The sequence below is a fragment of the Acomys minous genome, assembly GCF_964271855.1.
Source record: "Acomys minous genome assembly, chromosome: 8".
Lineage (NCBI taxonomy): Eukaryota > Metazoa > Chordata > Mammalia > Rodentia > Muridae > Acomys > Acomys minous.
In genome coordinates, this window is record NC_140489.1 from 106,678,080 (window position 1) to 106,691,461 (window position 13,382).

The 13,382-nt window shown below is 35.0% G+C and overlaps 1 protein-coding gene across 2 annotated transcripts in view; it reads right to left on the reverse strand.

The window, feature by feature from the left end:
• Positions 1-13,382, reverse strand: part of MEMO1 (mediator of cell motility 1) — a 91,772-nt gene that overhangs the window by 2,594 nt on the left and 75,796 nt on the right. For both annotated transcript variants that reach the window (XM_084793812.1, XM_084793813.1), the window contains one exon: positions 10,091-10,167. In XM_084793812.1, coding sequence (XP_084649938.1) covers positions 10,091-10,167 — 77 coding nt within the window. The remainder of the gene's footprint in view (positions 1-10,090; positions 10,168-13,382) is intronic.

The window sequence follows — 13,382 nt, forward strand, 5'->3', positions numbered from 1 at the left end:
TGCCATGGCATGAGTTAGAGATCAGAGAACACTGTGTGGGAGCCAGTTCTCTCCTTCCACCATGTGGGGTTCCAGGGACTGACCTTAGGTGGACAGGCTTGGTTACAAGCATCTTTTAAGCCATTTTACCAGACCGTATAACGCATTGTAATCCATTCAAACAGAAGAGCTTTGTACACTGAGGTAGGCAAGTAAATCTAATTTGCTCACCCATCCACACATTATTTTATCTAGATCAAGCCCTTTTGATATTTGTGTTCAATACATTAGATTAATATCTCCTGGGGAAATGGTCATTTCAATGGACTTAATTGGCAGATTCTAGGTGATTGTTAAATACCGTTCAATAGTACAACAAACACGGAGTAACTGGATGACTGTCTCTAAATAAAACCATCTAAAAATTGGCAGCCACTAATAAGTGACATGTAGGTTTTATAGTGGATGCTACAAAACCTTAACTATACAAAAAACTTTTTTAGAATACCCACATAACATTTCATAAACATTACCTATTCTAGAAAATATGCCCAAGACACAAAAATAGGAGTTAGAATCACTTTGTTTATACATTAATTAGCTAATCTGTAACTGATTTTTAATGCCATAGCAGCTTTCACCTGACACCCAGGAGACTTTTTCAGGTCAATAACACTTGGTACAAGCTTAAAAAAATGTTAAAAGTTAAACCTAAAATACACAGTATGATACAAAGAAACAGTGTACTACTAAACCAGTAAGTAGTAATCCTAAAATGGAATTAAAACTCTCATCCAGAAAAACAGACAGTTGAGATACAACTTTCCTACACATGAATCAAGTACAAAAAGTTCCTAATCCTAGGTTCTGTGTCTCAATAATCCTTGGCTTTACCACAGTATAACAAGAAGGACACTAATGATTCTTCAAGCATCAATAAGCTATGGGTACTGCACACATTATGAGTAGTTCACTGATCCTCAATGAAGGCTAGTATTAATAAGCTCTAGGATGAAAAGTTCCAACACACATTTTAGTAATAAAATCTCCAAGCACATTTGGAACAAGCATCATACTTATATATGGATATGAATTCAAAAAGAAAATGGATTACATTTAAAGCAAGGAATTCTAAGTATGTGGCCAAGAACACCTTAATGAAGAGTTAAGTATAAATGTAAAGAGGACATTACTAAGTAAGGAGCTCAAAATAAAGATTAAACTGGTTAAATTATAAAGATAAACTAGAAAATACAAAATGGAAATCAAGAGATGAAGTGTTAAATTGTTAACCATTTCAAGTGTACTAGTGCCTACCAGGTAAGAACTGCATTCCATTCAAACCTCTGACAAACATGATGATTTAATGCATGTCCTTATAAAGAGAAGATGGAAGGAATGGGGCTTTGCTCATAAGTGAACCTCTCCAACCCAGAAAATTTACAAAAAAACATTAAAAAATGATGATAAAATTATGAATGGGGCATCCACTGACTAGTACAGAATACTGACAGACACTTCACATATAGTTGATAAGTGTAAAATTACTAATTCCAAAATTCCAAGAAGACAAATACTAGATTAATACTATTATCAAAATCCCAAGATGATGAAAACAAAATGCATCCTGAATGCGTCTAGCTAATTTATCTGTTCCTAATCATGGGAGTTATGATTAGTGAGTCTAACTAAAGTCCAGGCAACAAAAGCTTCATAGTGCCTCGTGAAAACTTGATTATCTGTATAAAACCAATATACAATGAAATGAGTCAACACTTATGACAGCTTCAAGTTAGAAAGAGATATAATAAACACCAGAGCCTATCTGTCCATCAAGAGTGGAAATATTTCATAATTTAGCTAGAAATTTGAACAACACGTGGTAAGTCCCTAACTTTGCGACTGTATATATTAAATTTACTGAGTCCATAAGCAATGGCGAAAAAAACTGGGATACCAAGTCCCAAGGGTCAATCTGAAACTGAACAGGCAACAATGAAAAGCTGCTAATTCAGAATTCTGGTAACTATCCTCCCATTTTAAAAATAAAACAAAAATGTACCTACAGTTTAAAAAGAAAGCTATTGTTATAACATAGAAGTAAATCTTATTAAAACAACCAACACATAAGAGTAACATATATTTTATAGGTATTTTAAGTAAGAAAAACCGTGCGTTTTTTAATAATGACCACTTAATTAATCAGCACATCATCAAGTATCAGAACTTTAAGTCCATTCATTTGAAGATTAGATACTCGTAAGGGAAAAGAAGATGTCCTTATTTCCTGAAGAGGAAAAATCAATATTTTAACAGTACAAACAATCCTATATCTAGAACAAATCAAAACCTGTTCTAAGGTAGCAGTGCTAGGAGCCAAAGACACTGTAAGTTGCTCTCTTACAGAGACTGCTGTCAAGCCTAATAAAGAAGATGGGGGTGGGGGTGGGGAAGAAGATAGGGCATAAAGCCAAGAGGAAGAAACATGACTTAGTAAACTGTAACAATTTCTCCTTTCAAAATGGTAGGAAAAAAGGAAAGTAGCTGATAATCAAATTAAATAAAGTGATTAACAAGATAGTAAAACTGAATGGCTGCAATGGTATTTTCAGTTTCTCCCTGACAAATAACTTGCAATACTAGTAATGAACCCGCCCCAAAATTCATATAGTAAAAAGGTATGCCCAAAATTATCATAGTAAAAATGATATCACATACTATATATTGAAAACACATAAATATGCCTATATTTTAAACAATCAAATTTACAAGATCAATACATTCTGCTTGGAAGACACAAGTGAGGGGATAACAGTCGGGATGTAATCTGAATTAATTATAATTTTAAAAAGTACAAACAAACAAAAAACACATTCTGCTTGTTGGTATAAAAACTAAAATTAAAAAATACTATGACCAAAAAAAGATAGCCAATAAAATTTAAGAATTTCATATTCTAATCTTCTATATATTTTCCCAACTATAACATTTATAGGACATAATTTTTCCTATAAACACTTATCTTTCTATGATATTTCATAATTAGTTTCCAAGACATTTAAAGGTTCTTTTGTAACTTAAAAACAACTTGCTTTCTAATATTTTAACAGCAATAGAAATATTTTTTCCAACTAAACAAGAACTTGATTAACTCTGATTAATTCTGAATAGATATAATCTAAACCCTTATAATTAAGAGGCTTTTTAGCCTACTGGACTTTGAAAATGAATAGTTCTTATGGGTTGAGCATTATTTGTTTAAAATACTTGACAACTGAAGTGTTTCAGGGCTTTTTGTTTTTTGGGTTTTTCTTTTTGGTAGACTTTTGAGCATTTATGTGTAAATAATACATTATGGAGATGGCAGCGCAGTCCTAAACACAAAATCTATTAATACCTCATATTTGCTTTATACATCTCATTGAGTAGTAACTTTACAAATAATAATTTTGGTGTACTTCCACTTTAACTGTGACTTGTCGTGTAAGTGCAGGTATGCAAATTTCACTTGTGGCATCATGTCAGACATCAAAAAAGTTTTGGATTTGGGAGCATTTCAGAGTTTATATTTTCAGGTCATGGATACTCAACTTTTAGTATATTCAGAATTGCTAACATTTTTATATGCTTAAAAAGCTACCTCAGTTTGAGAGCTAAACACTATTTTTACTGATATACTCAATTCTAAGAATTATCTTATTAGTCAAACTAATAGGGTGCTACCAAAGACATTTATGAGCCTTTTAAAAAGTCTACATATGAGCCTACAGTGGCACACACCTATAATCCCAGCACTCAGGGAGGCAGAAACAGGTAGCTCTGTGAGTTCAAGGTGAGCCTGGTCTACAAAGTGCCAGGATAGCCAAGGCTACACAAAGAAACCCTGTCTCAAAAACAAAAACAAACAAAGCTAAACAAAACAAAGTTTACATATGGGGAGGGGGGCTGGACACTGGCTGTTCTTCCAAAGGTCCTGAGTTCAAGATCCAGCAACCACATGGTGGCTCACAACCATCTATGATGAGATCTGGTGCCCTCATGCAGAAATACATGCAGGCAAAACACTGTATACTTAATAAATAAATCTTAAAAAAAAAAAAAACAAAACAAAGTCTACAGATGAATATACCTCAGTAACTGAACCACAAAAATCAATTCCAAGTCAAATATTATATTCAGGTACACTAACATACAACAAATGCTCTAGATTTGTTTTGGCGTTATGTCCTATGCTTTGTAAATAAAAGTTTTGAGCAATGTTTCGGTAATTTGGCATCAGTGGAAATCGGGGCAAACACAGAAGTCAGCCTGGGCTTACTGGTTCTACTATAGACAGCTCACTCTTCAAATTAACAAAACTTTCCTTTCTAAGATAAATAGGAAAAGTTCTAAGAGCCCTGACCATGCTCTAGTCAAGAGATCAAGGGAGGTTAATGCAAACTCACCTACAGAGCTACAGCTGAGACTGACACTACAGAGGGGACAGGTATAGACAGTGACGTCAGTGACTTCAGTGTAATGACAGGGCTGTTTAACTATTACCAACACAGGCAGCCTTACCATCAATATGGCAAGACTTCCCAAACTTACATCTCTCTGAACTACAAAGCAGTAAAGACAACTCGTTAGTGAAGTTGTTTTGCCTCTAGCTTACAAAAGTATCTTAGTTTGACCCATTTCTTTCCAACTCCACTACCACCATCTCTAAGATGTCGTCTTTTCCATAAAACACTCCAAATGCATGCTGTTTGTGACATCTGATCTTATACAATCTGCGTTCTGCACAACCAACAAAGTGATACTCATTTCATCAGTACACTCTCTACTTCACATGAACTCTTAGTGTAAATTACCCATCAAACAAAACAAGAAAGAAATGGTAAGTCACACAGCAATATGTACCAAAAATAAAAATAAACCTGGGCAAGCTGACAAAACAACTGCTCACATAAAGACGATAAAGAAATAGGAAACACATATTTTTGGTTGTCCCCAACACTAAGATGTTTTGAGGTTTGGTAGGATCTAAGGTTGCTGATATAGGAAATTCTATACACATGTAACTGTTCCCCAACCATATGACTTTTGACATGTAGTTTAGGAAGAACTCCTAATTACCTGTACCGCTTCTACTGCATATAACAACAAAAAAAGTTTTCCATGATTTTAATAAAAAATGAATTTCCCAGGGGTAGAATCATCATCTAAAGTGAGGGAATATTATAGTTTCTTTTACTCAAAAGTTTTATTTAGGAAGAATTATTCACTTTTTAGGAAAAAAATGAAGTCATCCAGCAATGTGACAACCAATCTAAGTAACAAAGACAAGAGTTGTGTAGAAATCTGTGTTTACTGCTGCTGCACTGGTGTTATAGACAAGGATCTAAGTACTCCACTGTGCCTTCTAACACAGCTGTATCTGGACACAGACATTTAAGACATCATTATAAATTCCTTTCCTTTTATTTCACTTTATGTTAGTGTGTCATCTATTAAGTAGTATATAAGATTATTTTATTCACTCATTCATCTAAAAATATTTGAGTTTTTATGTTCTAATCACTATTCCAGGCCCTTTGGATGCATAAAAAAAAATTTAAGTGCTTGACTGACAGAAAATGTAGTTCTTACAAGTTAACAGTGAAGGAAACTAAGGCAGTGAAGTTGGGGAGCAAATGCTGGAAGGGTGAAGTGCAGAAGACAGAACTACACAAGGTGGCCAGCAGACAGAAGGATGGCGAGCTAAGCAAGGAGCCAGGCAAGACATCACAAGCCTTTAATTCCAGCTCTCAGGAAGCAGAGGCTGAAGTAGGAGGATCTCTGTGAGCTCGAGGCCAGGGATGCGGAGTTGGACCCTATTTTAACAAAGAAAATCTAAACAAAGACTTGAGGTGTGTAAATGAAATAGTTAAGTACAAAAAGATCGAAAGACAGAAGCTGGAAAGGTGTGGCAGGATCCAGCAACAGTTGTCCACAGTAGAATGAATTACAGGGAAAGAAAAAAAGGAAGCAGGACTGCAAATCATGTTGGTTCCTTAGATCATTTGATGTAAACTCCCAGATTTAGCCAGAAGACACAATCTTTGGGCCAAAATACAATCTGATTTGAGTTTCTAACAATATGTTTGGAGTTGGTCATGGTGGCACACACTTGTAATCCCAGCACTCGGGAGGCAGAGGCAGGCGGATCTCTGTGAGTTCAAGGCCAGCCTGGTCTACAAAGTGAGTCCAGGACAGCGAGGGCTACACAGAGAAACCCTGTCTCAAAAACAAACAAAAAAGAAAAAGAAATCTGGGCTGTATTTTCAGCTATTTGAGATTGAAAACGACAATAGCAGCTGAGAAAGCATAAGGCCCCTTCATATGACTTAGAAAAGTCTGTAAAAACACACTTGTCAAAAGAAAATCAGAAGTGTTCATTGTTGCCATGTTGAGTTTGAAAATGTTTGTATGCCCTTCCAATCAAAGTACTAATCTAGTACCTGGCAAATAAGAGTCTAAAATAATAGTCCTGGATCAAGATACTTTTACTGGCTTTGGTGCAAAAAGTAGTTTCATAAAAATTAAATATAAATTGTTACACACACACACACACATACACACACACATGCACATAAAATTAAATACAAACTGCTATATGTATGCACACATCACACAGAACGGCTACTTGCTTTGGAAATTCTGTGCTGGTAAAGTACCTGTCCAGCCTGATGCTGAGGCAGGGTGTTCAGGCACATGCCAACAATCCAAGCTAGCTAAAGCGAGGAGGATTTCAAGTCTCATGTCAGCTTGGCCTATAAGATTATTTTCTTTATAGTTAAACAAGTGAAGACAATTTTAATGAAAAGGACATGTTCACATGCATACCACTAAAAAGTAGTTCTTATTTCACATACAGCCAGTGTTCCTTAAAGAATTCCTAGAGCAAGGGCACATACTAGCATGCTAAGCACACTGCTGTACTACTGAGCTACCAAGCCACAAACGCTAGAAATTCATTCCTATATCAATATAAACTCCCATCTTAAGAACACCAAGACAGGTATGAGAGGAGATAACTTCCTGTGTCACTATTTTATAAAGGGTGTCAACACTGTTGTCCAAGTAGAGCATATGGAGTAGCAAGAAAAGGGGAAAGACAAAGCCTTTCTCTGACTGTGCTTGTGGATCAGCTCATCCATCAAGCCAGACAACACTCAGACTGACAGAGAACATTCTTGCCAAGTTATTTTCTAATTTAAGTAAAGCAATTTTCTGAAACTACTTTTTACAAAGTTCTTAATTTGGTATCCTTCTTCCTTGCTAGTTAAAAGCTTTCCTGTCGGGGCTGGCTGGAGAGATGGCTCAGCGGTTAAGAGCACTGGCTGCCCTTCCAGCCAGTTCAGTTCCCAGCAACCACATGGTGGCTCACAACCATCTATAATGAGATCTGGTGCCCTCTTCTGGTGGGCAGGTGTACACGCAGGCAAAACACTGTATATTTAATAAATAGAAAAATCTTTTAAAAAGGAAAAAGCTTTCTCGTCTGTGTTATTACTCATTCGTAGTTTCCAAGCAGAATTCCTCTAACGTCGCTCTACTTCCTTACCACTTATGCCAGGGTGTCCCTCTGACCTAACTTTCTTTCCTTCCCCTCCATTCTCTCTAGACAACGACACTGACCATCTTTCTTTCCATCTGCCTTCCATACAGCAATGATTTTAAAATATTTATCTGCCGCCAAGTATAGTAACTCATGCCTAGAATCCCAGTACTCCGAGGATGGAGCAAAAGGAATTCATTTTAGTGTGAGGGCAATCTGGGTTACATAGGAAGTTTCCAGCCAGACAAAGCCACATAGTAAGACCTACCTAAAATAATTTGAAAGGAAAAAAAATGTTAATGCTTATCATCATCCACACATCTTTGTGCTCTAAACCAACAATGCACAATTAAAATATAATGTAGGCCATATTTGTAACTTTTTAAAATTAATTGCTGCTGGGTGTGGTGGCGCACGCCTTTAATCCCAGCACTCTGGGAGGCAAGTGGATCTCTGTGAGTTCGAGGCCAGTTTGGTCCACAAAGCAAGTCCAGGACAGCCAAGGCTACACATAGAAACCCTGTTTCGAAAAAGGAAAAACAAAAATTAGTGGCTATGTTAAAAAGATAAAATGAAAAAAACAAAACTAATTGCAAAATATTTTAGATTGATCTATTAAATTTTAATTTCATTAGATAATCAAGATAAAATAATCATTATTAAAGTTTCTGTTTCATTCTAAGTGAATCAATGTTTTTGTTGTTGTTGTTGTTGTTTTGGTTTTTCGAGACAAGGTTTCTCTGTGTAGCCTTGCCTGTCCTGGACTAACTTTGTAGACCAGGCTGGCCTTGAACTCACAGCGATCCGTCTTCCTCTGCCTCCCGAGTGCTGGGATTAAAGGCGTGCGCCACCACCACCCGGCTCAATGTATGTTTTATACTGGCAACATATCAGGTTACATTACCCATACTACATTACTCAATAAATACATGTGACTAATGAATCAATTTGGAAAAGTGAAACCCTGCGCCATTATGTAAAATTGAATTCATGTACAGTATATTCAAACCCAGATAGATTCCTTACTTAAATATATTAGTTACTTGAGACCAAATGATCTTCTACTAAAGTGTATAGAACTGATATGAACAAACCTCAGACTTGTAAATAGATAGAACCGAATGCTAACTCAGACATCCTAAAGACAAACGAGAACTAGACAAATGAACTGACCTTAGAGGTCACAGAGCAAATGGGTGACAGTCCTGCTACACGGGATATTCCTTATAAATACACCCCAAAATACTTATGCGAGTTTTTAAAAATTTAAAGTATAAAAAAAAAAATTAAAGTACAACTAACAGTTCTTAAAGAAAAAAGAATGTAATTGAATTTTAAAATTTTACATTTAGAAAAACAAGATAAAATCCAAGTGGAAAACTTGATGGCCAAAAAAAATAATAATAATAATCCAAATATCTACAAAAAGAACAAAGGACAAAAGGAAAGAAGAACAACTCACTAGCACTTATAAAAAGTAGGCCAGGTTTCTTAAGGTACTTTCTATAGTTACCTTACTAGACATAGGCTAAAAATACGATAGACATTTCAAATTCAAGTATGATTAAAAATGAAAATACGATTCAATATATAACAATAAGACTTATAGGTTTTACAGAAATACACCAAAACTCAAAATTACAACACTTTAAATTATTGAGTTCACGAAGGTTACATTCACTTTAAGAGGGCTTGAAAAACTGTAATTCCTAACTACACATTTCTGAAAAATTTAAAACATTAAAATGATGTGGCTATAAAAATTCTTGCAGTACAGCAGACAAAATTTAAGTGTGCTAAATTACTAAAACCTACCATCATAAATTTATGCCATTATGCTCAGCTTAATGGGAGAGCATTGTCCTATATGTACAGAGTCCTGAGTGTAACATATAGCAAAGCAAAAAAAAAAAAAAAATTAAATTAAATTAAAGGACTATAATGTCATAACTTTCGAAAGGAAAAAGATGTTAACTGAAAAATTGGAGTTTCAGTCAAACATTTACAATTTTAGGTTATATATACTTTATTAAGTAGTTCATAAAATCATCAGCATCATTCAAAAGTAATAGTTTGGCCTATTAAGAAACAAAATCTAAAAATCAAACACTAAGTTATTTAATAAATGTTAAAGAACAGTAACATAGCTCAGAAAGACTCAAAATAAGTTACTTCAGATGGCCATCAAATTAGACAGGAATTAGAGCCAGCGTGCCTCATCATCTCCTAGGAATGGGGCCTAATAGAGTCATAGCGTTAACATGTTGCTGCCCCTAAGACCAAATACTTCTCCAAAAATATAATTAAAATCTGTACCCAATTGCTCTTAAATATTCTCACTAATCATCTTAGAGGAGTTAATTCATTCGAGGATACATTGCATTTTGAACTCTTAATTCAAGAAAGGAAAAGAACTATTAGCCCATTGCATACTTTAACATGTTAAGTCTAGAATCACTAATCAGAAATTAAAGAAAATTCTAAATTAAATATTTTAGAGCATTAAAACCCCACACCTGAAAGACTTACCATTTTATCTAGATGTTCAATGGATCTATAAATCTCCCCCTGGGATTCATCATAGTAACTGTAACGGAACCTTTGACCTTGAAACAAATATCATGTACAAAATAAAATAGGGAAAAATTAGAAGCTAAAAAGAAAGCAAGTGCTTACCAAGTAATTTTAGTCCTCACAAAAGGCAAAGCACAGCTTACACCTCTGCAAGAATCAATTCCCAAGAGTCCTCACATAAAGATTAAGAGGCATATTTGGGAAAGTAATAAAGAAATGATACATCACCAGAATTTTAAGATGTTAAAAAACTATTTCATGTTGCAGAAACTTTAAAGTCACCAGCAATACAAGAATAAGGAAACAAAAGAGCTTAAAGTTAGAAGAAGCATTGTTAAACATTCTCTCAGTGTATAATTGACAGGAAACCCAAAAAATACAACTAAAGAAAATCTGATTTAAGAAAACTGTTTCAGTGTAAAAAAAAAAAAAAAAAAAAAAAAAACCAATGAGAGTTTATCACTGCTGATCTCCCTGATAGAACCAAACTGTGTGAGTCAGCGATACTTGTGGCTTGTGTGATTTTTAATGATCTTTTTTTTTTTTTAAGGAAAAGGACTGATACATGTGCCTTATGCAATGTGAGAATTCACAAAAGAATGAGTGAACAGACCTACACTGACATGAAATCCCAGTTGGAGTACAAGCACAAAAGTCAAGGTTCAGCTGTGTTCTTTAAACAGCAGTTTAAACAAACAAACCAAAAGAAAAAAGAAAAAAAGAAAAACAAAGATTCAGAAAATAAGTTGCTTCCTACTGTAGTAATATGAAATCCAAAAGTTAATGCCCATAACTAATTACAGATTATTTAACTATGATATATTTCAGATAACCCTAATATAGCTTTCAGCAATGAAGTTATTCTTTTATATAAAGAATACTTTTCCTTTTTTAAATTTTTAATTATTTTTATATGTGTGAGTGTTTTGCCTGTCTATATGTCTGTTTACCACATGCATGACTGGTACCTATATAGGACAGAACAGGGTGGTCTATCTCCTGGAACTGGAGTGACAGCTGGCTGTAAGCCACCAACTGGGTGCTGAGAACTGAAGCTGGGGTCCTCTGGAAGAACAGCCAGTGCTCTTAACAACTGAGCCATCTCTCCAGCCCCTATTTTCCTAACTTTCAAAGCTTTGCCAAAATGTATTTCTAACAGTATTTGGTCTCATGTCTAGAGCTCTATTATCTATTAGTAAGTCCAACGAGCCTTACAACTGAGAAAGCAGATTTGGTTGGATTATTATATTTTTAAGTTTTTTGTTCATTTGACTGAAAACAGTATCGTACATATAATGGCTGGCAAACTTTTATAAACATAGCACAGAACTCAGCATTTCATCTGGTGGTGCTGATCATTTTTTCATGTCTACTTTCCTACATTATTTCCTTATTTTTCATATTTTAACTGTTTACATTACCTCCTATACCACTCAATATAGTAACTATTTACCTCCCATAGAACTATTATTTAAGTTCTCGTTGTTGTTACATTCCGAGAGCAGATCCTCACAGCTTAATTTTAGGTATCAATTATAAGAGAACTTTAATACTCATTCCACAGTGTGCAAGTGGAGGTCAGAGAACAAACTAAAATGTCAGTTCTCTCTTCCATGTACCCTGTGGATCCCAAGGATCACACTCAGATTTCAGGCTTGGTGGCAAGCACATCTACTCATAAGGATATCTTGATACCCCTCAACACCTTTATACTAAATCATCCATCAAATCTTTCTTTCAAATTTTTTGAAAGGTAGTTATAGCTTTCCTTTTCTTCAGAGAATGTGTATTTCACACAGTTCTAAGGACTGTCTAACCATGAGGACTGTAAAAATGGCCCCATTTTCCCCACTTGCCAAGTAGTTGTGAGAAGACTATGTAAAGTCAAATCTACACTCAGCTAGCCTAGCCTACCAACTCAATTCTTGTCTATTTCAAAGTTCTTTTGATAAAACTGCCCACCTTAGACAAAGGAATTTTGCTTCCTTACCACTGTCCTGAAAATATTATTTCTAGAAGAAATCAAAGTACTCTGTCTTGACCCCTTAGGTCCCGGACTATTTCGAGTCTGTACAACTGTATGCTTTTCTCCCTGCTTCTGGAAACAGCTGCTGCTTTTAGTTGCTACCTGTAAGCACTATGTCTTTTATGAAGACTGCCATTCCTTGGTGTTTTATGACAGTCATTTGCTACTCAAAAGTCCTTTCTGCTCACTTTCAAGTGAAGAGCTGTTTTCAATAACAACCTTGCCAGGAAAGCAAAAGGTGTAATTATGTGTTTAAGTGATGTCATATCACTCATAGCTTTAGGTTTTAAAGCATTTCTGAAGAAAGGCATAGATGTTTGAAATACTTTAAAATACTGAAATCATTGTGTAATTTAATAAAAAATAAGAGTATACACAGGAAATCAATAGGAGCAAATGTTTAGTATTTTGCTGTTATTTTTTTGTGGTCAACTCACATTTAGTAAAGATTAAGTATAAATGGCTGAATCGCTCATATCAATAAAGAAGCTAAATTTTCAGTACATGCAGCTACCGAACATTAGCTACTCATAATAGTTCATACTGTCCTCATGATAAAACTTTAAAGTTGCACAAATATTTTCAAATCATTTGTGCAATCCATTCTAGTTGAGAGAAAGAGAGGGAGAGAGGCATCTAAAGTAAACAGTGGCCTAGATGTGTGTATGTATGCATGCACACAAGCATACGTATGTATGTGCATACATACGAATTAAGACGTCAAGTGCTCCTTGGAAACTGAGTCAAGATACTTTCTTCTTTCTTATTAAAAAGTAAATTTCTCAAGATTTCATTCTTTAATAAAGAAAATTACAATACTGGAATAATACATTGATCAAAATGTACCTTTAGTTTTAAGTTGTTCATTTAAAATAAATTCTGACTGCATGTATCTCATGAGTGAATACATTTTATTCCCTAAATTTTCATATTTCTGGCTTTCAGGGCAATTAAGAAGCTGCCTGTGAACAAATGCAGCTGTCTCCACATCTGGAGGACAGGAGTTGTGTACCCTTTTCTAAGTATGAATAAAGCATATCACATAGTAGAAAAAATTACTTACCTGAAACTTATCCTTTCAGAAGGTACACTGGGAAAATGGATTCTTTGAGCCCCTGTTTCAACTTCAAGTATGAGCTTTCTAGCTTTAAGAGCACAGACACTGCCCTAGGGGCAGGACAAGCTCTGGAACTCCCTAGTGAGTATGTCAGTGGTTTCTTC